This window comes from Stegostoma tigrinum, chromosome 28, assembly GCF_030684315.1.
Source record: "Stegostoma tigrinum isolate sSteTig4 chromosome 28, sSteTig4.hap1, whole genome shotgun sequence".
NCBI classification, from domain to species: domain Eukaryota; kingdom Metazoa; phylum Chordata; class Chondrichthyes; order Orectolobiformes; family Stegostomatidae; genus Stegostoma; species Stegostoma tigrinum.
The window spans coordinates 12,257,445-12,285,182 of record NC_081381.1 but is presented as its reverse complement, the minus strand read 5'-3'; the positions used below and the strand labels follow the sequence as shown (position 1 = coordinate 12,285,182).

Genomic DNA, 27,738 nt, shown 5'->3' with positions numbered 1-27,738 from the left:
CTGCGTCATACCCTTCACCTTGACGGGATGACTCAAACCGGGGGCGATCATCTGACACTGCCTTTCTTTCCAACTCCCACCCCCCGCCATCGCGTCGAATTTGAAAACGGGACACTATTCAATTCCGAGAAGGTGATTCCGGAAAGTACAGATCCCGCTCCAACCCTGGAAAATCTTCAAACAACATGGCGCAGCAAGGCGGGGAGGACCACATAGTGATTGACTGGCAACCTGGTCCAATCAGCGGCTGGCCCCCGGACAAAGACGGACAGGCCTCTCACCAATCGCGTTGTAGCGGGTTGTTGGGGTGTGTACCACCGTACAAGCGACCGGAAGTGACGGCTTCGGCCCGGGTGGGAGCTGGCGCGCACGAAGCGGAGAGGCGGACAAAATGGCGGCCGGTGGCAGTGGTATCCTGATCGGTGATAAACTGTACTCCAGCATCGCCCTGACTCTAGAAAACTGCCTGATCTCCGAGGAGAAACTTTCCCTGACGGCTTCCGTGTCGGACGGCCTCGATCCGGAGGTGGAGATTGACCTGAGAATAGTTGGATGCGAGTTAATCCAGGCCGCCGGCATTTTGTTGAAACTCCCTCAGGTAGGGCCTGGGGCATCGCTTTTGCTCTAGCTTTGGGCTTCACTGAAGCCACTGGACCGAACAGTTGCTGTATTCTGGCGTGAACGTCTGTCTAGGCTGTAGTTCCCTCTTTATTTCGGTGTGGGTGGGTTATCGAGATTGTGATCTTCACATTGAGGGAGGAAGAGACGGTGAGTGTCAATGGAAACCATGGCGGCCTCTTGGAATAACTGAAGCTTTTAAATCTGTTCAATGTAACATCAGATTAAAAATCTTGAGTTAATGTGTTTTGTTTAACTAATTTGCTATCCCCTATTTAAAACATATCAAAAGGTGGAAAGGCTGTGTAGTTTTAAATAGTTCAATGGCTTTGTGCTGCCGTCGTCTGTGTGGGTGAAAAACAGGAAATTGGGTCAAGGCCACTTGTAGGTTTTCTGAAATCACCTTTCAGATTGGCTGAACTTACTTACAAAAGTATAGAATCCAGTTAGCATTGTGGTTGAAATGTAGTTTTATTGTACGTTTGCTATTTTTAACTTTTTCTTTGTTAGTGTGACTGGCTATTTTTCAATTTCCTGGTGTTTGAGTCTGAAGATCTGGCTCCAAGCCATGTTGTGGGAGATCCCCCACCCTCCATTCCCAAAAAAGAACAATGGGAATTCTGGCACACCACTGTTTAATCCTGTATTACTGTATTTAATACTAGAACATATGTGCATGAGTCACTAGGATCCTGTGGTCTGGTAGTATTAATTTCCTCATCTCAAATTGCTCCAGGTGATCACCAGTGGCAGACTAATTGAAGTTTATACTGCGTTAACACTTGTGTCCCTGGAACAGTTCAATTTGGAACAAAATTTGGATATTAATTGCAATGGGTCCTAAAAATTTCTAAATTAGAATTAGTATTCAAATTTGGAATTTTTATTTAGTGTGATCAGTGTTGCTATGATTGCGTTTATTGCCTATTTTAATTGTCCTGTGAGGGGGTTGTTGTGCTGGAGAGAATTTCATTTTCAATTTCCAGAATCATTGACTGCCCTGTGGTGCAGGCTAGCATAGCATCAAAAGTCAGCCAGCACAATATCTGACTTGAGTCATATTTAAGCCAGGCAAGGTGGCTGCCACTGCTTTTGAACGTTATACCAATCCAGCTTTCAATCACTTCCTGTTAGATGAATTTAAATTTAGCTTTGCAAAACATCATGCTGACATTTTCAGTTGGGGCTCTGATTTCAGCATTCATTGCAGTAACCCCCAGTAAGACCATAACTGGAGTACTGGGTACAGTTTTAGTCATCACATTTAAGTGCTGTTTTGTGTACATTAGAAGAAGTACAAAGAAGGTTAATTCAACTGCTAACTGGTTGGGAATCTGGGGTTATCTTGTAAAGGAAGATTAGATAAAGTGTCAGTGTCATTTAAACTGATCTATTTGATAGGCGATCCTGACGGGACTTGACATAATGCATGCCGTAAGAATGTTTCCCCTTGTGGGAATGCCTAGAACTGGGGACAGAGTTTAAAACCAATGGCTTTTCTATTTAGGATGGAGATTGAGAGTTTTTCTGTGGAGAGTTGGTCTGTTGTATTCAGTTTTCCAGATAGCCGTGGAGACTGAATCATTGTCTATTATTAGAGAAGGGTGCATACGTTCTTTTCAAACAAGGGGCCCCAAGTTTATTGGAATTTGCGGGAATGTGAAATTGAAGTCACAGTCATATTAATCATGATCATTTGGGTTTGAGGGAGCAAATGGCCTAATCATTTTTTTTCTAATTAGAGGCACTACTGTATTTCAAAAGTGTGCTGAAAAGTTTTTAAATTAGCTTTTTTATTTAACTTATGGATTTGCATGGACCAAACTAAATCCCCGCAAAATCAATCAGAAACGTAATGATCCAAATTGACTTGTATAATGTTTCAGGTCCAGAGTTTGGGATCGTGGAATCCTACCATGACAGATGGTGAAATTCAATTTCTTTAAAAGTCTGGAATGAAAAGCTAGCCTAATGGTGACTTTGTAAACATTGTAAATATTCATCTGGTTCACCTGTGGGGAAGGGAATCTGTCACCTTACCAAGTCTGGCCCACATGTGACTGTAAAACCATAGGGTGATTGACTCTTTGTGCTCGCTTTCTGGGCAGTTAGAGATGTGTAATGATGCAATTACTAAAGCAGAAGTTACTGGAAAAGCTCAGCAGGTCTGGCAGCATCTGTGAAGAAAAAAAATCATTAATGTTTCTGGTTTGGTGACCTTTTCTCAGATTGCGAATGCATTAATGTAATGTTCATTTCCCATGTGCGAATAAAAATAGCATATAAAGTTTCTATTAATATTGAATCCACGTACAGCCACATGAATTTACAAGACAATGTTCTTTTTGTGGATTAGGTGGCGATGGCAACTGGACAAGTTTTATTTCAGCGCTTCTTCTATTCAAAATCCTTTGTGAAGCATCCTATGGAGGTAAGTGTAGAGTTTGAGCTGAAACTGGATTCCAAAGGAATATTCAGAATATTATCAGGATAATCTGAAGGTTGTTTGATCAAGTGCGGTTGACAGGTACTTGGGGATGGAGGCTGTACATGCCAGTCATAGTTGTTCTTGAGGAATCAATTAGATGTGCCCTGCAAGCTTAGTAAACACTGCAAATAAGTAACTCAGCTTTCAGTTAGTGGTTCTCCGCTGCGTCACACTTGCCATTATTAGACCTAAATTAGTGCAAATATTCATTTTGTTGTAGTAATGAAGCTCCTGTAGATCCATTTAATGTATGTCAAATCTACTTTATTGGCATCTGTTTGAGTGCACAATGCTGTTAAGTTTTCTCTGAGTTTCTCTAAGTTTTCTGTTTTTGTAGCAATTTTAGAAAGTCTTGATTAATTTCCTGTTTTGTGAGTCAAGCTTCTGTGATTGCTTAAAAGTAGACTTCCAATTACAGATTTTCCCCCATTTTACAGTAAGTACGAGTGTGTATGTTGAAAGTAGCCTGAAGTGATTATGATGGTGTTTATAAAAATATGAATGTTGTGCCTATTTATATGCATCTTGTATGCCATTGCTCACAGTAAGTCACATGATCTGGGCTGGTCTTTTTTGCATTTTTTCTTTTCTCTCTTCTAATTTTCTTGTTTGGTTGGAGATACTGTGAGCAACACAGTGAGGCACGGAGCTTAACGATCCACCCTTCCGACAGGAAATAAGTTTTGCCAGTGCTTCAGGCTGCTGTGATGCAGGTGGGGAAAGTAACACAGGCTTTCACTTTGTTTTCTAGTATACTGGCACCATATGATGTACTGAATGGTGTAGTGCCATGTAGAGTAGGAGCATCTACTCTGGGGACACAAGTTGGGCAATAGGAGAATTGAATGGCAAATATTGCGGAAAAGGAAAGTTTTTAAGGTGGACTTTACAAAATGTGATGCAAAGGCTGCAGAGTAACCCTCATGCATTTCTAGTCTGCAGAGCTATTTTAGTCAACCTCCTCAGACATATTATTATACGGATTTTTAGAAACTCTAACAGTTTGACAGGGTTTAATTGAGGGTAAGCAGAGATTATTTTAACTCATGTTTAGAATGTAACTATCTGGTGTTCTAGATCCAAAGTGTAAAATATACGAGTTTTCTGGCACAAAATGTTTTGAGAAAAGCTAGTTCATGAAAAGGGCAGAAAGAGGGAAAAAGTTGGTATAGACTAAGCGCAGACGGTATGTCATAGGCAAAAGTGACATTGGTAGCAACTATGAGGAAAGTAGGATTTTTGAATGCAAAACTGGAAAATGTCGATATACACAAGGAGCGTTGTGTGTCCTACATATGAATCATAAGGTTTATGTTAGTATAGGATAATAAGTAATTAGGGGAATTGTATGTTAGCCTTATTACAAGGGCATCACATTATAAGAGGAAGGAAGCCTTGTTGTAATTGTTAGAACCTTGGTAGTCTATTCTGGAATACAAGATTTGGCCACCTTGCTAGTGTTAGAAGACACTTGCATTTATTCAAAAAGATGTGATTGTTCTTCTTGAGCGGAATGGATTTATTCACTTGAATTTAGAAGGATAACATATAAAATTCTTAGAGGTCTTGACAAGATCAATGCTGAGAACCATTCTTTGCTAGCTGGTGCCAGTAGTTTCAAGGTTTGAGTCTTCATCTTGAAACTAACTATCTCAGATAGCTGTGGTTGTACAGTTTAGTATGTTCAAAGCCAAGCTTGCTAGATTTACAGGCATTAGCGGGGTGAAATGCTGTGAGATTTAGGCAGGAAAATGGAGTCGATTTTTGATGTTCCTCCATGATCTTGTGGAGTCATACAGTAGCCACAAGGAGTACAATGGCCTTTTATTTTATCTCAGTTAATTTTCTTGCTGTTGATGCAACTTGCCTTCCGTAAATTGACTTGCAGATTTGCTTGTGCAACAATGTGGCTGTCCACACAATCTGAATTTGAATACTTATGAGCTATACCTATTGTTTATTATTCAAGATCTATCTGCTTAATGATGGCAGCAGCAACAAAACTAACATGTTTCAGAAAGCATTGTCTGTGAAGTGTGCATCGTAAGCAATGGCAGGAAATATCAGATGGGGAATTTGTTTTCATTTTAAAGAGCAGATGCGTCGATGGTGAACCGAGGAATGTGTGATTGGAATGTGGGCAATAAGAACATGAATAGGCCATTCAACCCTTTGAGCCTGCTCCACCGTTTGGTGTACCCTGTTCTTACTTTCATCCCATACCCTTGGATTTAGTTTCTAGTGTTAAAGGAATCAAACTCCTTGAAACAATCCAATGTTTTGGCCTCAGCCGCCTCTTGTGGCAGAGAATTCCATAGGCTCATCACTTTAGGAATGAAGGCATTTTGGCAAGTACTTTATGGGATTAGAAAATACAGATGGAAGACAGTAAATAGATCGCTTTAACAAAATGAAAATGCCAATCTTTTTCCTCCCACAATAGATATTATCGATGGCATGTGTTCATTTGGCATCTAAAATTGAAGAAGACCCAAGGCGCATTCGGGATGTCATTAATGTATTTCATCATTTGCGAAAACTCAGGGAGAAGAAGTAAGTTGTGAATGTTTAGATGATTAGCTACTATAAAAACAGGCCTGAAGTGATGATCAGTTCATTACTGCAAGGGCTGCTTTTCTCAATAACCTCATAACTTGAAATATTTGAACTTTAGCTGAAATTTGAGAATTTCAGACTTGTAGCAAATATTTGATTTGATCCTAATCATAATACTGAGTTCTTATTTCTGAATTCAGCAACTGTCTGAAAATTCTTATTTCATCTGTGCCAAGGTGTATCGCTGTTCCTTCACTGTCATTGGGTGCAAATCCTGGATATCCTTCCTAATAGAAATTGTGGGTCAACCCACAGTAGGAGGACTGCAGTGGTTCAAGAAGGCAGCTCACCAACACCTTCTCAAGGGCAACTAGGAATGGGCAAGAATGTCAAGGTTGAATGTCAAGCCAAAAAATGCCCACATCCCACAAATGAATAGAAAAAACTGAGTAGTACTTTCAAAGTAGAACATGGAACTATATTGAGCCCATATTCTTGGAATGGATCGTTCCCATAAAAACGCTTGCTCATGAAGCAATTTCTGAAAACAAGGATGTGGACGTAAAGCTGATTTCTCACTTCCGTTAGCGCTCAAAACTTACACTGTTTGGCTTCCAAGTAATAAGTGTTAAATGATAGGCAGTTAAATAATTTATGCCACTGGGATCAGACCTAAGTCATGCCACATCCACAAGCAGTGGACAATTAAATAACAACGAACCTCATCCCGTACAAGGGGGGAGCCCAGCACATTACTTTAAAAAGAGAAACTTTAAACTAACCAACAATGTGAAAGATGTCCAGTTAACAAAATTGAGGGGTGATAGATTTAAGACAGATGTCAGAGGCAGGTTCTTTACTCATAGAGGTAAGGGCATGAAGTGCCCTGCCTACCAATGTAGTTAACTCAGCCACATTAGGGGCATTTAAATTGTCCTTGAATAAGCATATGGATAATGATGGGATAGTGTAGGGGGAGGGGCTTAGATTAGTTCACAGGTCGGCACAACATTGAGGGGCGAAGGGCCTGTTCTGTGCTGTATTGTTCTATGTTCTATGTAAGTCCTATACACAACCTGGCCAATTACTGGCCAGTCAGTCTACTCTTGGTCAACAGTAAAATGGTGGGAGGGGAGGGAATCATCTCGAGTGGTTGGAGTCTGGACCTCTCTGCCTTTATTGGTGGTAGGGAGAAAAGCCTACACTGTTGAAGAATTATTTAGATGTGCACTTGTGATGCCAAGGCATACAAGGCTATGGAACAAGAGCTGGAAAATGGGTTTAGAGTAGTGGTTTTTGACTGACACGGGTAGGATGTGCTGATGGGCCTTTTCTGTGCCGTAGATCTATCTCTCTAAAAGAGAATATTGAACCATCAACCCTTGACATTAGATGCCATTGTCATTGATGAATGCACCACTGTCAACGTGCAAAGGGGATGGGGGCTATTACCACTTATCACAAACTGAAATAACCGTCCATATAAATACAGTGGCTACAAGAGCAGGACAGAGTCTAGGAAACTTACAATGAGTAGCTCCCTTTCTTACTCCCAAAAATCCTGTCCACGATCTACAAGACAAAAGTCAGGAGACTGATGGAATCCTCCCCACTTGCCTGAATAGGTGTAGCTCTAACAACATTCAAGAGGCTTGACCCCATCCAGTTTAAAATATTTGGTAGCACACCTGCAAACATTTGCATTCCCTCTGAGCCACTCAGCATTCTGACTTGGAAATATATTGCCACTCCATTTTTTGCCACTGGGTCAAGATTCTGGTGCTCCCTCTTCAATGGCATCAAGTCTACCCGCATCAAATGGACTGCAATTGTTCAAGAAGGGAGCTTATCACTAAATAAGCATTTTCAGTGTCCCCACATGCCTCTTTATAAGTGCCATAAAGTTGTTGAAGTTCTATTCATTATTTGCTTCAGGTGGCCAGTATATTTAATTGTCTGGATCATCACAGCAGGCCAAGCAGCATAGAACATAGAAAAGTGCAGCACAGTACAGGCCCTTTGGCCCACGATGTTGTGCTGTGGAATAATCCTAATACAAAAATTAAAATAACCTAACCTACATTCCCCTCAATTCACCGCTGCCCATGTGCGTGTCCAGCAGTTGTTTAAATGTCACTAATGACTCCACTTCCACGACTACCACTGGCAAACTATTCCATGCGCTCACAACTCTCTGGGTGAAGAACCTCCCTCTGACGTCTCCTCTATACCTTCCTCCTAACACCTTAAAACTATGACCCCTTGTGGCAGTCAATCCTGCCCTGGGGAAAAGTCTCTGACTATCGACTCTATCCATGCCTCTCATTACCTTGTACACCTCGATCAGGTCCCCTCTCTTCCTCCTTCTTTCCAGAGAGACAAGTCCGAGCTCAGTCAACCTCCCCTCGTAAGACAAGCCCTCCAGTCCAGGCAGCATCCTGGTAAACCTCCTTTGCACCCTCTCCAAAGCCTCCACATCTTTCCTATTATAGGGCGACCAGAACTGGACACAATATTCCAAGTGTGGTCTCACCAGGGTTTTGTAGAGCTGCAGCATAACCTCGCGGCTCTTAAACTTGATACCCCTGTTAATGAAAGCCAAAACACCATATGCTTTCTTAACAACCTTATCCACGTGTGTGGCAACTTGGAGGGAGCTATGCACTTGAACACCAAGATCCCGCTGTTCCTTCAGCATTTAAGTTCGACCTTCCAAAATGCATCACTTCGCATTTATCCAGGTTGAACTCCATCTGTCATTTCTCAGCCCAGCTCTGCATTCTGTCAATGTCTCGCTGAAGCCTGCAATAGCCCTCGATACTATCAATGGCACTTCCAACCTTTGTGTCATCAGCAAACATGCTAACCGACCCCTCAACCTCCTCATCCAAGTCATTTATAAAAACTACAAAGAGCAGAGGCCCAAGAACAGAGCCCTGCGGGACACCACTCAGCACTGACCTCCAGGCAGAATACATACCGTCTACAACCACTCTCTGCCTCCTGTCAGCCAACCAATTCTGAATCCAGACAGCCAAATCACCTGTATCCCATACCTCCTGACTTTATGAATGAGCCTGCCGTGGGGAACCTTATCAAATGCCTTGCTGAAGTCCATGTACACCACATCCGCTGCTAGACCCTCGTCAACCTGTCTTGTGACTTGCTCAAAGAACTCAATAAGATTTGTAAGGCATGACCTGCCCCTCACAAAGCCATGCTGACTCCCTTTAATCATGCTATGCTTTTCCAAATAGTCATAAATCCTATCCCTCAGAATTCTTTCCAAAACCTTGCTGGCCACAGACGTAAGCATCTTGGGAGCACAGAAGCTGACTTTTCGGGCCGAGACCGCCAGCTTTTGTGCTCCTAAGATGCTGCTTGGCCTGCTGTGTTCATCCAGCTCCACACTGTTATCTTGGATTCTCCAGCACCTGCAGTTCCCATTATCTTTGATATTTAATTGTCTGCCTGACTGAGCACAGTTGCAGAATCATAGATGTGCAATGCAGATAAAGGCCTTTTGGTCAATTTGCATCCATGCTGCTCAAAAGCTAGCAAATGTTGGAGTGTATGAGTTTGGGCATTTGGGGTCTGAAAGCTCTAGCTCTGGTTAATGCAAACGTTTGATGTTTACTGACTGTTGACATATCCAGTGTTTCTGGGGTTTGGGGGCAGTAATGACAAATATTTTGAACTAATGGTATTCTCTTATGTTAAAGATCTCCTACGCCACTTCCTTTGGACCAAAGCTATGTGAACCTAAAAAACCAAGTAATAAAAGCAGAAAGACGAGTGTTAAAGGAACTGGGATTCTGTGTTCACGTCAAGCACCCTCACAAGGTTTGTCAGTTTGACTGGCTTTTTAAGATTTAACAGATTTCTTTTCTAAATCTAAATTCTGTTCACTTGAGTGCTAATTTGGATAGCAGAGCAATGTCACTCCTTCTTTCATGTCAACAGTGAACCACAAACATTAAAGCTATAGACTTACATTCATTTACAACTGTATGTTATCTCAGTCAAGTAGTTAATTGAAGACTTGTGATTGATCTAAACTCAGTGTTTGTGCAAGAGGTTAATTGAGCCCAGTTTCTTTGCTCCGTTTGTTTTACAGCCTTTGGCTCCTTCTAGCACAATGTCAGAAATATTCATTTTTGCTCCATACTTTAGCAGGGACACACATGTATTTGTGTAAATGCAGTTCGGTTGCAGTGGTGTGCTCCTTAGCTACTGAAGTTTGATGATTACAACACTGCTTAAAAGTCAAAAGTGTGATGGAATACCTTCTGCTTGGCTGAATGGGCGCAGCTGCAACACTGCTCAAGAAAACATTGGGACCCTGTTCTTGCTTTCAACATGCACTTCCTTCATGATGGCACAGTGGCAGTATTATGTACCATCTACAAGATACTCGTAATTTGATAGGGCTCCTTTGGTACTTTGAAAATCTGCAGTCTGTACCACTTAGAAGAATAAAGGCTGTAGATACATGCAAACTCCAACTGCAAGATTCCCCTCCAACCTACATGCTGCTCTGACTTGGAAATATATTGACATTCCTTCACTGTTTCTGGATGAAAATCCTGGAATTCCTTTCCTCACAGGCCTGAGTGTGCCTGCACCATGTGGATTACAGAAGTTCAAAAGTGGGGTTAACTGTCACTTCCACTGGTAATTAAAATGGGTTGTGGATTGTGTGTATCACTGGCCCAGATCTGATTAATGAGTATTTTTTAAAAAAAAACTATTCCATCGCCATGAACATTGATTTCTTGCGACGTGAGGGTTCTACTGTTGGTAAAACTTGTTTAATTCTGAATTTTGACTCTTAACTGGTTTGAATACTGAGTTTTAATGGTTCTTACGGTGTGCAGGCAGCCCCCCCAGTTGTGAACAAGTTCCTTCCTTGAATCTATTAGCAAGCCAGGATGCAATATAAAACGATTGTCTCTAGATATGAGGAAACATGGTATGTCAGACTTTTAAATTTAATATTGATACACCCCAGTATGAAATGTTGTCATTTGTAAATGAGGAATTCCCTGTATTTGATTAAAAAGTAAAGCGTTGAAAGTGTTTGGACTCTCAAAAAGAAAATCTGAAAATGCTGGGAATGTTCAGGTTAGGTTGTGGAGGAAGAAAGGTATTGTTATGACAGGTTTGTGAACATTCAGAATTGGAGAACTTATCATCTGTTTGAAAGGTAAATTAGCAAGGGTATTATTTCTCTTGCCTAGCTGAGTTGTGGGAAGGCTAAAAATTGTGTAATGCTTGCATAATAGTTAAAGTTGGAAGTTCAAACAAATTAGTTCCATTTAATATTGGATTAATGGTTCTAGTTTTTGTGGGATTGAGCTGTTGCAATCAAGAAATAAAAAATCAACATGGCCACATGATACAGTTAGTTACAGCATTGTCGCCACCAGTATAGGCTGAACTGCTGTGCTTTGGTTATCGAGACCTTGTGTATATGATGTGGTAGATATTTTACACGTTCCTGTTTGAACTTTAAACTGAGACTCTCCCCTGGATGTTAGACCAATGGAATTTAACATCTGAAACCAAAGCCATGTAGAAACGTCGGAAGGATGTGGAGTAAGTGCTGGCTGATCAAGGCATAAAATGCCAATTCTTGCTAAGGAAAGCTTGTGTACAAATCTGTATTGAAGTTTTTACTTTGTAGGCTGGTTTGTTTGCTGATGTACTTTTGCATACATTGGCAATTTTTTTTTGGGCAAGTTCTTCCATATATGCAGGACCTTAAAAGGACATAGAGGCAGCGCAGATATGGCAAGCAGCAAGTCTTTTCTTTCATCCACATCTGGCACACTATATATATTTGTTGGCTGAATGTAGATTGAGGTTAGCAGGGATCTGCCAATACTTTTATGCTAAGGGATCAGAATTGGTGCAGACTGAATATGCACAGAAGTATGCATGCATAACTTAGAATGTAATGCTGGCAAATAAAATAGTTTCTTGTGTTTTCCTTATTTTATTCATTTTTATAGTTATGAAAATTGTTTCACAATCCTACAGTTGAGGGAAGTTGTTAAAATTGGCAAATACATTTGAGGAAAGAAACGACATGTAGTATAAATATATGACCGTCTTTATTTTGCACCACCATCTTCCAGTAGTTAAGTAAACCTTATGTTGCAGTTTTGATCATATGCACTTTTCTTCTCCTGCAGTTTAAATGAGAGATAGTAGACATGATGGTAATTTTTAGCTACAGCCATATACTTTACTGTCAGAGATGTTCTACTTTGCAGAATTGTTTTGATTGTTATTATTTTATAATCACAAGGAAATTTGGAGATGGAGCCAGTTGACTCTAGAGACTTTGCAGAAGTTTGATCAAGGATGAAAGTAGAATTCTACTAATTGTTCCAATGCAAATCTGTACACTGTAGGTTAGTTGAAAACAACTAATCAATTGAAATGACACATATGGACAGAATTAATGGTGTATTACGTTCTGTTTAACACCACTCCACTAATTACTAAATGAGGTTCAGTTGTAACTGTATAACCTGTATCTTCCAGATTATCGTTATGTACCTTCAGGTGTTAGAATGTGAACGTAACCGGCCTCTGGTCCAAACTGCATGGTAAGTTGATTTTCTTTGTCTTGATTGATGACCAGCAAAGACAGTGGCAGAAATATGTATCCATGTATTTCGCTTACCCTTATCCTCCAGCCCTTCACTGTCTACCTTTCCCTAGGTTATGACAGGATGGTAACCTTTGATTAGGGTTTTGCTGGCCTTGTCAACAAGGGAATGCAGAGAGCATTCAATGATTGATCCAAACACTTTGGAAATGCGAACAGTGACTCCTTTTGTTTATAGAAATATCTTTTTTGTTACTCATCTCCCTTGATATAAAGTCAAGGTTAGACGGTTAACATGTGAGAAAGACAGCACAAAGTGAACTTGCTAAGTGTGCCTGGGCAGAAGTGAGGACATGTTTACATACCTGTAACAACTTCTGTTTGGTGACTTTAATTAATCAAACCAATAAAATGTTGTGATCAATTTTAGTGCGGGGTGGGGTAAATGTGATTTGCTAGACCATTAATTCTTACTTTTCAAATATCTACCTGATTTATGTAAAACAAAATCTTACTAGGATAAAATTTCATATTTCTGCTCACTAGTCTTTTTATGGCTGGTGTAGCATTTGCTTTATTGAGAACCCATTTTAACTTTTCTTTTTTTCTACTCTTTCGATCAAAGGGTAGACCCTGATGGTAAGTGACTAAGACTTCTGAACTGCCCTCCAAGCACTTTGATGCCAGGATGGCCCTAACTGGCTGCCACTTTGAACCAATCCATTGCAGGTTCTCCTCCAAGAAGGCTGACTGTCTAGTGAGAGGTGGTATATAGTAACTGGCCAACTGCTTCTTGTGTTAAACAATTTTTAAATATATATATTTATATAATTGAAATGTTCTTCTGTTTTATAAATGTAAAATGTTAAATTCTTAAAAGTAATGTTTCTAGTGTAAATTTTAATGTTTATATTTAATAGTTATCCATGTTTTATTATAAACAATTTTGTAATGGCCTATTTTTATTAATTGCTGTAATGGAAGAAAACCTAATCAAAAGACTGTTAATGAGACTGTTGAAACTCTTCTGACTGTTGTGCAGCACCTGTGATATCTTGCAGCTTTCAGTTTCTGATTTGGCTGAATCTTGAGCACTTGAACTGTGAACAAGAAGAATTATTCTGTGCTGTTGTCGCTAATGAAGACGGGGGAGAATTGAAAGTGCTGTCACTAAGTATTTGCACCAAATACGACTATTATGAAGAGGAGTGCTTTCATAATACTTGATTGCGTACCCTGTTGAGATTGGATAAAGACTGATTTCAAGTTTGCAAAGAATCAAGTCATATTATTGATCTTTGATCTGCACAGGCTTGAAGATATCAATCACTGGAATATTGTTGGTGCATGGAAAAAACAAATTTTTTGTTTGCGATTTACATGCTTTTGTGATCAAGGAGAGAAGAACTTCAGATATTCTAGCATGGATCATTATCTCAAGACTTCCGTTAAATATGATGTTTTAAGTGTCTTAATTTTACATTGCACGTCTTGAGTTGTATTGGTTTATCACATGAGAGCAGGCCAGTAGATCAGCACAGAGGTTAAAATGGGTTCTCTGCATTTTTTTTACTTTCTTTTTGTGTTCCTTACTGCACAGGGATCAAAATGCTTATTTGTGCTCTGTATGCAGGGTTTTCTTTAATAGCTTGTCCAATATAGCTGTGGAAGAATAAATTGCCACAATTTTTTTTTCAGTAGTACAAATATGAAGTTGCTATTTCACTTGTAGCAATTCATGTACACATTGACTTCAGTAACCTGTTTTTGGTAACAATGTCATAATTCTGGTACAGATCTGGAACTGTGAATGCTTGCGCTTGGAATACTAATCTTCAGGGCCAAGTTACTGTGCAGGGAGACTTGATTAATCTCTCTGAATGTTCACATTTTCTCATACAAATGAAATTACTAACTTTTTAAAAAAGAAAATGTAATATCGATTGTATACTTAAAAGGGGGTATGAAAATGAAAGTTAAGAAGTGAACAGAAACTGCATTGACCTAGGCTATTGGATCAAAATTGTCTAAATGTGATAGAGTACCTGCAATTGGCACTTTAAGATTTGTTTTGTCTGACAGATATTCGTGGAGCTGTCTCAGTTTTGAGCTATAGTTTCTAATTGGCTAATGTGCTAGATAAAAATTGACCTGTAGACAAATGCATTTGCACGTTTGGTTGAATGTTTTGGTTATCTCCAGATTCTTTAACTTAATTTTTCTTTGTTGTTTTTATTCTTCTACTTTTGATTGTGTTGTAAAATAAGAGAATTGAGCATTTTCAACCCTGTGTGGCTTTTTAACTTTTCACCTGAAGCAGTTACATTTAGAATTTAGCAGTGTAATGGGTGGGTTGCCGCAACATTTTCATTGTCTCTTTCAGGAATTATATGAATGACAGCCTACGGACAGATGTGTTTGTCCGGTATCACCCAGAGACAATTGCCTGTGCATGCATCTACTTGGCTGCTAGGGCTCTTGAGGTTCGTGAACATCATCTTCCTTCTCAAATATATATTTATCAGATTCTGAACCTGCTGCAACTTGCTGGGATGCTGTTCTAAAAGTTTCTGGTTAACTGTCCAGTGTCCTGGCTGTCTTTTATACGAGAATTGGTTGTTGCCAACTGCTGCTAATATCCTGGCCATATTTGTCAAGTGCCTGGAAGTCCTGACTTTTTTTGGTCTCTTTTCCATACTGTATCTAAAACAGAAGTGACCTAATGTCTTGGCTGAGACCAACACATATCTCAGATTAAATCCTCATAATTTTGGTCTGTGTGATTTAGGATTGCTCTACTCAGTGCCTGGATACAGCCTCTTGAAAGAGGCTTGAGTTTAGGTAATGTATTGTCTTTTGGCCACTTTGTAGTTTTAACGGAAGAGGATATAGGCATTGATATAGTGAAGTTTCTTTAAAAATAAATACACGTCAGACCATGCTGTGTTTGCTGAAGAAAATTGGTACTAGAGAGGTCTTAGTAGAAAGTTGAGATTAATGCATGTATATTCAGTTAGATTTAGAAGGCTAAACTTAAGTAATTTTGAGTTCAGTTATCATGTAGGTTGGCTAAATCTTTTGCAGATTCCACTTCCGAATCGTCCGCATTGGTTTCTACTGTTTGGAACAAGTGAAGAAGAAATGAAGGAAATCTGTGTGAAAATCTTAAAGCTCTACACTAGGAAAAAGGTCTGCATCTTTGGCCTACAAATTTGATTTTTTTTTGTTCATTTTCATTGAAAAGGAGAGTTGTTCCTTAATTTAGAATGTTAATTGTTCTTGTAGGCAAATTTAGAACACCTTGACAGTGAAGTTGAAAAGCGAAAGGTGGCGCTTCAAGAAGCAAAAGCTAAAGCAAAAGGTCTTTTGCCAGATGGTACACCTGCATTAGATGCTCCACCTAGCTTCTCACCATCGTCAAAACCAGGTGCGATCTTTCGCTTTGTTAGATTAAATTTGCCATTGCTCTTGTTATGAGTTGTTTGAAAGTTGAACGCTAGACGCTAGTTAGTTAAACCTTGATTTGATGCCTTCCCCTTTAGTGCTTTGCTAATTGTACGCATTTCTACTTATAACTAGTCAGTATCTTAGAAAAACCCCAGTGTTCAAAGTGGTAATTGAATCATTATTGTGGCCTACATATATCAACGGTAGAATTTTAAATGCCTTAGTCATAGCTTTCCAAATTCCCCCGACTTGGGAATTGTGCATTTTAGATTTAAAACATTGCAGCTGTCAGGCTCTTAATGACATGCCTGCAAACTAAATTATTATTCAAGTTAGTGGGAAAGTTATTACAATCTGTCAAATATGTATGATTGAACATTTGTCGAACAGCTGATTAACATGGGTTTTCTACAGGTCCTGTCTGAGTAATCTGGTTTTATCTTTCCAGTCAAGTTTGATCTTGTGAGAATATTTGTATGATTGTGGATAGGCGAGTGTATGAACTTACAGAAGTCATTTGGAGGGTCCCACACAAAAGCAGAAATAAAAAGTTTTCGAGTGATGGAAACTTTGTTTTTGGGGTTAACTAGTGGTTATATGGAATCCTGTATGATCTCCAATAGGAGATATTAACCGAGGTTCTGTGTAACCTCAGCTCTTTACCCTGCATCAATACTGAAACTAAAGAGGTATGTAATGAGGACAGACTGAATTAAGGTTAGTTTTGTTTTGCGATGAGCATAGACGATTGATTGTGATTTTGCTTAGGTAATTTGAGGGAATTAATAGAGCTGTGGGAGCGTCCAGAGCAAGGGGAGATAATCTTCAAGCGAGTATGGACAATGTTGGGAAACACTTCAGGTTATGCAAATGGGTACCTTTTGGAAAACACCCCCTTTTTTTGTTTTAAAGTAGAAAGGAGCCTTTAGTTTCAGGACTTAATTTAAACTGTAAAATCTCTTGGTAGAAATGCTCATTTAGGCAAGGGTTCTAAGAGTTAGAGTCAAGTTGGAGTTATTCCATCAGCCATGATCTAATTGAACATGTTTGTTCCATTGTGAATGCCTGAGGTTTTCTGTAAATGATCTGTGTTGTGCTTTATAGATTCTCCCAAAGATGGAAAATTTGAAAAACCTTCACCGCTATCTATTCAGGCAATGAAAAATGCGAGACGAAAACTGGATGAGGAAGAAAAGTGGCCCCGATCCAATAGTCCTTTTAATGGGTTAGTAAGAATGTACCATATATATCTTTGTTAATTATAGTGCATTGCATTTTCTAGTTTCAGAATAGTTACAGTAAGTGTTTAATATTTAGTAATGACCAACTTTAAATGCTTTAAATAGTTTATTTTCTGTACTAACGGGAAAATTGCCTCTTGTAAGATGTCATCTATTGGTTTCCTGAAAAGAAATCACCAGTTGCACAGTTTCTTGAACCCAGAATTGTTTCCTTAAAAGAAAATCTCTCTGTTTTGTCAGGATTATAGGTGCCTACTTTACAATTTCAAAAAAAATTTTTTCTAGTGTTCAAAAGGGGAAGAATAGCAGAAGTCGAAGCAGAAGCAAAGGTCGGAGTTACTCAAGGTCTCGCTCCCGGTCACATTCTCCACGGAGGCGGTAAGTAATGCATTAAACCCAAGTTAGTTTTTCACTGACTTGTGTCACTGCCTCTGCTAGGTATTTCTCTTGTGCTAGTGTAAAAGTGCACTTTTTTAATGAAGTAGTATTTGTACAAGGAATATTTGGTAATTTACCAGTGCCCAGTGTTGACTGAAACTGTATTGTGAAATACCATTTTGACTTTGTTACACTATAGTTGGCACATTATAGAAGAATAGATGCTGATGCTAGAGAAAGGCTTTGTTTTTTTGAGATTCCAGAGATACGTGGCTCAGTTGGTAATGCATTTGCATCTGTGTCAGAAACACTTAAGCCAACATCTTGTATTTGTTTACCTGCTTTTACAGTGATGATAATGCTCCTGTGAAGCAACATGGAGCATTATTAAGCAGTGTCAAAAAGCTATGTAAGAAATTAGGCCTGACTAAATGATTTGGTGCTTTAGGAACATATAAAGACTACAGTTTTTCTTGGTGTTGTGATTTTTTTTAATCCACATTAGCCCCACCAGGGTTGTCTAAGTCAGAAGGCAGGCATCACCAATCTAAGGGTATAGCACTGGAAACCCCACTGGATTATAAAGATATTGATAGTTGAGAGTGTCTTGTCCTATTCATCAAAATTAGCAAATTAATCGTTGGAAATTGGACAGATCTGCTACTGTTTGCATTTTCCTTTTGGAAAGGTTGACCATATTTCTGGAAGCAGTAGATCCTGTTTTAATAAAAAAAATAGATATCACCACTGTACAATATTTATCTGGCAAGCTTGTAAAAAAGCGAGATGTGTTTCTTTCATTCCTGCTCAAAAGATTTTTCTTATTTTGGTGCACTAAGAAGTAATTTACTGTCCTTGAAAGACTCACTCGGGGCGGCACGGTGGCTCAGTGGTTAGCACTGCAGCCTCACAGCGCCAGGGACCCAGGTTCGATTCTAGCCTCGGGTGACTGTCTGTGTGGAGTTTGCACATTCTCCCTGTGTCTGCGTGGGTTTCCTCCGGGTGCTCCAGGTTTCCCCCCAGTCCAAAGAGGTGCAGGCTTGGTGGATCAGCCATGCTAAATTGCCCTTAGTGTTCAGGGATGTGTGGGTTATAGGGGGATGGTTCTGGTTGGGATGCTTCAAGGGGCGGTGTGGACTTGTTGGGCCAAAGGGTCTGTTTCCACACTGTAGGGAATCTAATCTAATCTAATTTCTTAGCAATTTGAATCAGTTAGTAGGTGGATGTAAAGGAATGTCTTTTTTTTCCAGGAATGAAACATCTTGACACTGTTGTGAGCTTGACTGGAGCCCATAAGATCCTGTTAAAGATGGCTAACATTGAAAGTTGACAAACAGCACCAATCGTTTGCTGTTAACACTGCTAGTCACTAATTTGACTGAGCTAGTGTTTCAAAAGTCTTGGTGTAGTTATGCATTTTCTGGTTTTGTTGTTTCGATTGACCTTGTTCAGGAGAATTCTTTTAGACTTTTCAAATACAGTGAATAGTTAGAATTTCACTGCTTGACAGTGGTGTGGAGGCAGATACAATTAGGGCTTTCAACAAGGTATTGAGGAGAGAATCTGCGGGGCTATGGGGAAAAGGTTTGTGTGTGGGTATAGTTGAGTTGATCTCAGAGAGCTGGAATGGACTGGATGGGTTGAATGGCCCCTTGAAGCATAACCTTACAATTCTGTCTAGTTTGATTCTATTTATGCATTGATTTGTGCTTTGGAATTGTTTCTTTTTTGTTTATTACCTGCGAACAGAACAAGAAGCCGTTCTGCATCTAACAGCTCTCGATCCCGCAGCCACTCAAGAAGCCGCAGTGATTCCCCTCCACAACGACACAAACGAAACTCCCCTTACATTGGCAGGCCAAAGGTCAAGGAATATGATGATATGCGAGAATACAAATACAATTCCCACAAACGCAGGCGTTCACACAGCAGGAGCTACAGTAAAAGTTTGTCTAGATCTAGAAGCAGATCCAGAGAGCGTTTAGATTTTCCTCGAAAACACAAAGAAAGCAGAAGCCATCACAGAGAACGGAGGCATGATCGATCACGATCTTATGAAAGGTCTACGAAACATCACAACAGCCACTCTGGCCATAGCAGACACCGGCGGTGATGGAAGGAGCTTATTTAATGTTGTTTACTTAACTTTGTATTATTCAGGATTTGTACAATCTCTAAGCAAGCCTTTGTTAAAGAGATTCCAGTAGAGAAGTGAGGGTTAGTTGTGTAAATTGCACTGCATGTAGTTTGAAAACCAATGTAGTGGCTCCTGCTGACATCCCTGTTAATTTTTTTTCATGGTATCTCACCACCTGCTGATAAGTTTCATATTAAATACTTTCTGATAAACCTTGGTAGTGTGCGGTTTACACAGCTTTATATTATTTTCAGAGTTTGTAAATTATTTTTTTGTAAAACTTTCTTGTGTTAACATGACATTTAAAATTTCCTTTTCTGTTAACTGTTTGTATATAGGGCTGTAAACAGACATGTGCAATGCACCTGGAGGATTGGAGGGAGAGGAGAGTGAGTTGCCCTCTTTGAAGCAGTCAGCTTCAATTTTGTGAACTACATTTTGCGTTCAGTGTTGTCTCGGCACGTTTGAATGGCTGTGCAGTTAGGTGCCAATTTCATTTAGTTTAATTTAAAGAAAGCTCCTTTCAAATGTGTCATTACATACTTCTGCCCCTTGTTTGGTCCTGACCATTAAAGTAGGATTGGTGATATGGTTTTGCAGAAGAGAGACATGGCTACTTTTTATTTTGCTGCTGCATACACTGTTGTATTTTTCAGAAAGAAGCCATGGTCTTTGTAGTTATGTAAAGTACTTTAAACATTTTTCTTTGGGAAGTAATAATGTACCTCAGAATGGTTACTTAATATTTGTAAAGAGATTCTCAAATTTTTTTTGATGGGGCAGGAAGGTTATTTGTAACTGATAATTGTCTGTTCAAGTGTACATGTTTTGTTCTATTAAGTAAAATGAATTGCTTACAACCAGGAGATATTGTACATAAAACTTCTAATGTAGTGCAGCAAACATACATGTGCCTTGAATATGTAAGTTTTATGAACTACATACGGAATTTGAATATGCATATATTGTAAATAAATTTTTTTAACTAGAACTCGCTGGTGCAGTCAATGTCGTCAGTTGCTGTTGAGTTTCTAGGCTTAATGACATTGCCATAACAAATGAATACATTTAGATTCAGGCTGAATTAATAAGTGCTGTACACCAGTAAATGTCATGAGACCACAGCTCAAGCATTATGGCTAAATAAGTTAATCAAAATCTTAGTATTACAAGTAATTTTTTTTTAGTAAATTCATCATCTCTTTCCTGCAATATAAGCCCTTTTGTATTGTTTCCTCTGTTTCTACTAACATAAAGTTACTGACTGATGAGGTAAACATAGCTAGCTGCATCGAACCTGATAGATTAACTACTGTTTTGATCATAATTGTTGAAAATGTAATTCAAATTCTTTTGTAAATTAAAAGGAGCTTATTTGTAAAGTGGGGGAGGAGTAACTGAAGCTGCATTTTCTTTTTATTCCTGGGCAGTTGCAGCCTTTAGTTTAGTAGACTTTCAATAAAACAAAAATTGAACCCTGCAGTTTTGAAGTTTCTGACATGTTTCCTTGAATTAATCAAGGAGATGTTAATTGCAAAAATAACCTAGACATTCTACCTCCGTTATTTTTATTCCTGCTGGTAGGTTAGCATCACTGAGTGAGGAGGAGGAGAGTTTTGCTTGTGACCATGTGCTACTGATGCCAGTTGGCTAAGCACTTGGAGGTATGCTCCTCTCTGCTAGGGAGTGCCACAACTTTCGAATGTTTTGAAGGCCAGTTGGATGACAGCATAACGCACATTTAAGCTCATAACATGATTGCAACAATTCTCAGTTGTTTAATTTGTTCATAGGACGTTGATGATAACTACAATGACATTTTTGGCGGAGCGGACTTGATGGGCCGAAAGGCCTTACTTCCACACCTATGTCTTATGGTCTTATTGCTCATCCCCAATTCTTAGAGTTGGCGGGGTGGTGGGAGGAACGACTGTTATCCTTAACTATGTTAAATCTGTATGGTACAGCTGAGAAACATGGAAGGGGCAAAAAAAACAGTAGGGGTCCTCAAACTGAAGGGGTGACGTTGGAAATGGCATTTAATAGGAAATCTGAAGCATGCAATAAAGAAACATGCGTAATTATGGGTGACTTTAATATGCATATAGATTGGGCACATTACTAATACCATAGAGGAGGAATTCTTGGGAGTGTATACAGGATGGTTTTGTGGACCAATATATTGAGGAACTAATTGGAGAACAGGCCTTCCTAGACTACGTATTGTGTAATGAGGAAGGAATAATTGGAGATGTAATTGTGTGAGGCCCTTGGGGATGAGCACCAATATTTGATGGAATTCTTCAAAACTGAGTGGAGTGCTTCATTCAGGACCATAGTTTTGGAATCTAAATAGAGGAAATAGTGTGAGTTGGCTATGAAAGATGAGGAATGTTACTTAAAGGATTGTTAGTGAAAAGTTAAGGGCAACTATTAAGTGCATGGATGAACTGCAACAATTGTTCAATGATATAATAAGACAAAGCTCTGCAAGCTGGAAATCTGAAACAGAAAAATTGCTGGAGAAACTCAGCAGTCTGACAAAATCTGTAGAGAGAAAGCAGAGTTAACATTTCCGGTCCATTGATTTTGATTGTTGCAGGGAGTCAGTCATCTCGTTTCCAAGAGTGGTTGGAGTATTCGGGGAGAAATGTTACGCCTTCCGTCACTGTCTCACTTCTGCTCTCTTTCTCCCCCCCACCGCCCACAGTCCCCCATCCCAGTGGGACTGTCTGTCATTTCCAGTCTGGCAGTTAGACACACCATTGTTTTGCCAATCTCTCATTCTGATCACTTAATCTGAATTATCAATGTCATTTCTCCCTAAACACTCCCACCTCTTCTTCCTCTCCCTATCCCCACTATTGCATAAATGCTACCCCCTCCAAGCTTCAACTCTGATGAAGAGTCATCTGGGCTCAAAACGTTGGCTTACTTTATCTCCATAGATGCTGCCTGAGTCGCTGTGAACTCCAGCATTTTTGTTTTCCATTCAGACTCCAGCATCTGCAGTAATTTGCTCTCTCTGTTAACTGTTTGTACCCCTCTCCCAACCTGCTTCCACCTATTTTTAATGTTTGCAAATTTGGTTACAGTACATTCACTACCTTCTTCTGAGTCATTAATATATATTGTAAACAGCTGGAGTCCTAGCACTGCTCCCACAACATCTTGACTCAAATTTAGCAACATTTCTTCAGTGGCGATGGGTCACAATTCCTGGAATGACCTCCCTGGCAGCGTTATAGTCACCTGCAGCAGTTGAAGAAGGCAGTTCAGCACCGTCTTCTCACAGACAACTAGAGTTGGGCAATAATGCCCAGATCCCTTGAGTAAGTACATTTCAGTGCACAATAATAAAAAGAAAAACAATTACAATCTGTCCAAAAGCTGGAAAGCAAACTACATCTACAATTGCAATTAAACTAATGCAAAACCATTTTATCATGTACAAGGAAAGGGACTCAAAATAGGTGTAGCTATTGAGGTAATGAAATCTATTAGGTGGACAGAGAATTATTTAAAAACAGTTCTTGCACAATCTCAGATATCATTAAGTGAATTGCAGCCACATTTGTGGTACAGTTGTGATTGTAATGTAGCAAAGTGGGCAGTTTGCAAAAAACAAAATTCCCCCAGACAACCGTGTGATAATCACTATATAAGCCAATTTTTAGTGATGCCAATGTTCAATAAATATTGATTAGAATGGATGTAGCAAGATCACAAGTAAATTTTACAGTGTGTCAATAAGTGATCAGAGAGGAAATCGTGGAACATTCGGTAGAGTGCCAAAACACGCCACAAGGATTTTCATAAGAGTCATAAAGCACGGAAACAGACCCTTTAATCCTACTAGTCCACACTAACCATGTTCCCCAACCAAACTAATCCCACCTGCCTACATTTGGCCCATATCCCTCTAAACCTTGCCTATTCATGGACTTATTCAAATATCTTTTAAACCTTGTAACTGTACCTGCATCCACCACTTCCTCTGGGAGTTCATTCCACATATGAACTACCTTCTGTGTAAAAAGAAGAGTTCCCCCTCATCCTTTTTAAATCTTCTCCCCTCTCACCTTAAAAATTTGGACTCCCTCACTCTGAGAAAAAGACCCTTGTCATTCACCCTATCTACGCCCCTCGTCATTCTATAAGATTACCCCTCCACGCCCCTCATGATTCTATAAGATTACCCCTCCACGCCCCTCATGATTCTATAAGGTTACCCCTCCACGCTCCTCATGATTCTATAAGGTTATCCTTCCACACCCCTCATGATTATATAAGGTGACCCCTCCATGCCCCATGTCGCATGCTCCAGTATTTTTATATGTGAAACCCTCTAGTCCCAGCAACATCCTGGTAAATCTTTTCTCCAATTTAATAATATCCTTCCTAGAACAGGGTGACTAGAACTGATGAAATTAAACATCCATTAAACTAGTTACACTTGCACTTCCTTGGGGGAAGCAGATGTGCATTTTTTTTTCTGAATTCTTTGGGGTGATGGATTTGTGCCTCATAAAAGGATGCCATTCAGGGTATCGCAAAGAGCTATCCACATTGTTCTCTCCTGACCAATTCCCACTATCCTGTAAATGGTCTCCCATCATGCATCATTCTCACCTCCCACTCAAGGTTCTGGCCCAAAGTTCCACGTCCCAGGGCCTAAGCACAAAGCTGAGGGAGTGCTTCACTGTCGGAGCAACCATCATTCAGACGAGATGGTAAACCCAGCCTACTTGCTCAGAACAACGTAAAAGATGCCACTGCGCAATGTCAGAGATATCCCTGGTGCCACAGAAGACAGATTCCCTGCCTGTGATCACCCTCTGCAGCCGTACACAAATTGTGCCACCCCCCTTTCCTCCGTTACACTGCACCTTTAGAAAGTACTTCCAAGATTCCAAAGCACGTTGACACATCTGGATTTTGCAGAGAAAACCTATGTATGAGGGAAGTGTCAATGAATTGTTGAATCTTGAGATTATTCCTTGGTTAGAAGGGACTAAAATGACAAAGTGTAAAAAGTTTCCTCTTGTGGCTTCTGATTATTTTGCAAATTACTTTAAATTGGTATTGTCTGGTCCTCAAACTTTCGGCCAATGGGAACAGATTTTCCCTATCCACTCCATTCAACTTTTTGTTTTAAGACCTTTTAAGTTGGCCCCAAACTTCTCTAAATAAACCAGCCCATAGCTTTGCTAATATAGCCACATGACTAACATATCTCAGCTGCAGAAGCATTCCCAAAAGTCTTTGCTGCACTTCTCAAATACCTTTACGTTGCTCCTACAATGTGATACCTCAAATGGACAGAAATAGTGCAGATGTTATACAGATTAACTGTAACTTCTGCACTGTGCATTAAGTGGCTTGCTAAATTATTTCAGAGCACAGTTGCTGTTGGTCTACACTCACAAATAGCTCAGAACGACAAGGATGTCAGATTATAAAATGTGAGGCTGGATGAACACAGCAGGCCAAGCAGCATCTCAGGAGCACAAAAGCTGACGTTTCGGGCCTAGACCCTTCATCAGATTTCCTTCTCCAAAGGGCATTAGAGAATCAGACGTGTTTTTACAACCAAAAATTGAATTTTCATGGCCATCTGTACTCCAGATATTTTAGCTGCATTTGAGGTCCTAAATGAGATTTGAACTAATGTCCCCAAGCTTTGCATTCTACCAACTTAATGTCCCGTTAAAATTTATCACCTCTACCACCAGGTGGCTCTGCTTTGTTATGGCCTCGCTTAAAGTGTAAGGTCACTTCACAGGGTTAAAGTTTATCTTTGAAATTGCACAAGTTCTGAACAAATACTCATTTTTAAACGCATACATCTTGTGAGATAAAGTCTTGTAATTTTTTTCAACATATGTATGCCAAATAAGGTGAAAGGAAAGACTCATTATTTCCTTATAAAATAAAACAGAACTGTGGATGCTGGAGGTCTGTTTTTCTGGATTTGTCTTGTATATTTGAATACTGTATTTCGTCCTGTTCTATTCAAGAGGACAACATAGTAGATTGATGATTGAACATGGGAACTTTCAAGTGTCTCAGCTATTTATTGGATAATCCCACTTGGACTTTTCCTTCCAACTTTCAAAAGCTTTCTGAGAACTTTTCACTTGTCTTCAATTTGGTTGTTGTGAGCTCTATGTTTTTATACATTCATCTCTGCTTTGAAGGATCTGAGATGATTATTTGAAATTATAGAATCCCTACAGTGCAGAAAGAGGCCATTTGGCCCATCGAGTCCACACTGACTCTCCAAACAGCCTTACCCTATCCCTTGTAACCCTGTTTTTACCATGAATGATCCACACGGAGAATGTGCAAACTCCATGCAGTCATCCAAGGCTGGAATCAAACCTGGGCTCCTGGGGCTGTGAGACAGCAGTGCTAACCACTGAGCCACCGTGCCAACCCCTGCATGATGTCTGCCATATATTTGCAAATACATGTTTAGCCTTTGAGAGGTTTGAATTATATATAGTATGTCAAACATTAAGGTGAGAACAAAATGGGCTACACCAAAACAGGGCCACTGGGTGGCAGCGTTTGCTGACTATTTTGTTTTATATCAAAGAACTAGCAAATTAGTTATACAAGTTGTACATCTCCAATAATAAATCACATGATCTTTTATTTGAAGAACATGCATTGAATACATTGTTTTACATTACTTCATGTATGATAGAATGCATGAGTATCATAGGCACCTATAGAATTTAATGACAACCATATTGGGATGTTGTGAAGGAATTGGGCATGTTAATGTGTTGGAATATATTGGCAGTTGTAGAAGTTGAACTAACCACTACAGTAATCACTCTTTCACTGAATAAAAGACTGGACCCTATTGCCAAAATGTTTGTGTAAATAAATGCCATTTGTACCCATAAGACCATAAGATAAGAGCAGAATTAGGTTATTTCACCCATCAGGTCTGCTCTGCTGTTCAATTATGGCTGATATGTTTCTCAAGCCCATTCTCTTGCAAACTCCTCATAGCTTTGATCCCTTTACTAATCAGGAACTTATCTATCTCTGTCTTAAAAACACTCAATGACTTAACTTCACAGCCCTCTACGACAATAAGTTCCACAGATTAACCACCCTCTGACTGAAGAAATTCCTCCTCATCTCCATTCTAAGGGGCCATCCTTTTACTCTGAGGATGTGCCCTCAGGTCCTTGTCTCTTCTACTAGTGGAAACTTCTCCACGTCCACTCTATCCAGGCCTCTTAGTATTCTGTAAGTTCCTACTAAAGCTCCCCTCATCCTTCCAAAATCCATTAAGTATAGACCCAGAGTCCTCAACCATTCCTCATATGATAAGGCCTTCACTCCCAGATCATTCTTGTTAACGTCCTCTGGGCTTCTTTCAAGGCCACCATATCCTTGCTCACAATATCGCAAATGCAGTCCGACCAGAGACTTATACAGCCTCAGCAGTACAATGCTGTTCTTGTATTCCAGCCCTCTCGAAATGAATGCTAACATTGCATCTGCCTGCCTACCTGCCACCTGAACCTCCATGTTAACCTTAAGAGGATTCTAAACTAGGACGCCTAAGTCCCTTTGTGCTTCAGCTTTCCAAGGCCTTTCACCATTTAGAAAGTAGTCTATGTGTCTATTCTTCGTAAAGAGCGGAACCGAACCACCTCCCACATTGCATTCCAACAGGCACTTCTCGGCCCACTGTCGTACTCTGTCCAAGTGCTGCAGCAGCTTTTCCACTTCCTCAACACTGACTGTGCCTCCATCTATCTCTATCTCAGCTGCAAACCGAGCAATAATGTGCTCAGTACCTTTGTCCAGTTTGTTAAGGCTTATCCTTCATACAATTTTCTTCAATAATCCTAAACTAGTTTTGAATGTCGTATTTATCTCAAATGAAAAACAATATACCTTTTAATCGAAATTCAGGACTTAACAGACCCGAAGCATTAACTCTGACTTTTCTTCACAGATGCTGCCAGACCTGCCGAGCTTTTCCAGCAACTCCTGTTTTCGTTGCTTGCTTTCAATGATTGATGTGACGCTGTTTTCAAAAATGTTTAACGACTGTACGATTTGATTGCGCAAAATATAATGTGACTGTAGAAAACACAAATTTAAAAACTTGGCGATGTATTAAATGAGTAACGAGTCTTCAATTTTGTTCAGAGAAATAGAATAAGGCGGGGAAGAGACAAACGCCTGGCGTCGCACAGGGGTCCTCATGAGCCGTTGGTCG

At 39.8% G+C, this 27,738-nt stretch overlaps 1 protein-coding gene across 5 annotated transcripts; it reads left to right on the top strand.

The window, feature by feature from the left end:
* Nucleotides 1–351: 351 nt before the first annotated feature.
* Nucleotides 352–20,475, top strand: LOC125466560 (cyclin-L2-like). 5 transcript variants are annotated; one of them, XM_048561159.1, is made up of 11 exons: nt 352–598; nt 2,975–3,049; nt 5,550–5,659; nt 9,385–9,505; nt 12,215–12,279; nt 14,665–14,764; nt 15,366–15,470; nt 15,567–15,708; nt 16,833–16,953; nt 17,255–17,347; nt 19,097–20,475. In XM_048561159.1, exons 1-11 carry the CDS (start codon nt 392–394, stop codon nt 19,458–19,460), a joined length of 1,503 nt encoding a protein of 500 aa, XP_048417116.1. In that variant the 5' UTR covers nt 352–391; the 3' UTR covers nt 19,461–20,475. The 5 variants fall into 5 exon arrangements, with proteins under 5 accessions (XP_048417116.1, XP_048417119.1, XP_048417120.1 ...); XM_048561160.2 differs by lacking the exons at nt 352–598; nt 2,975–3,049; nt 5,550–5,659; nt 9,385–9,505 and adding an exon at nt 12,907–12,920; XM_048561162.2 differs by lacking the exons at nt 15,366–15,470; nt 15,567–15,708; nt 16,833–16,953; nt 17,255–17,347; nt 19,097–20,475 and adding an exon at nt 12,907–12,920.
* The last annotated feature ends 7,263 nt before the right edge of the window (nt 20,476–27,738 follow it).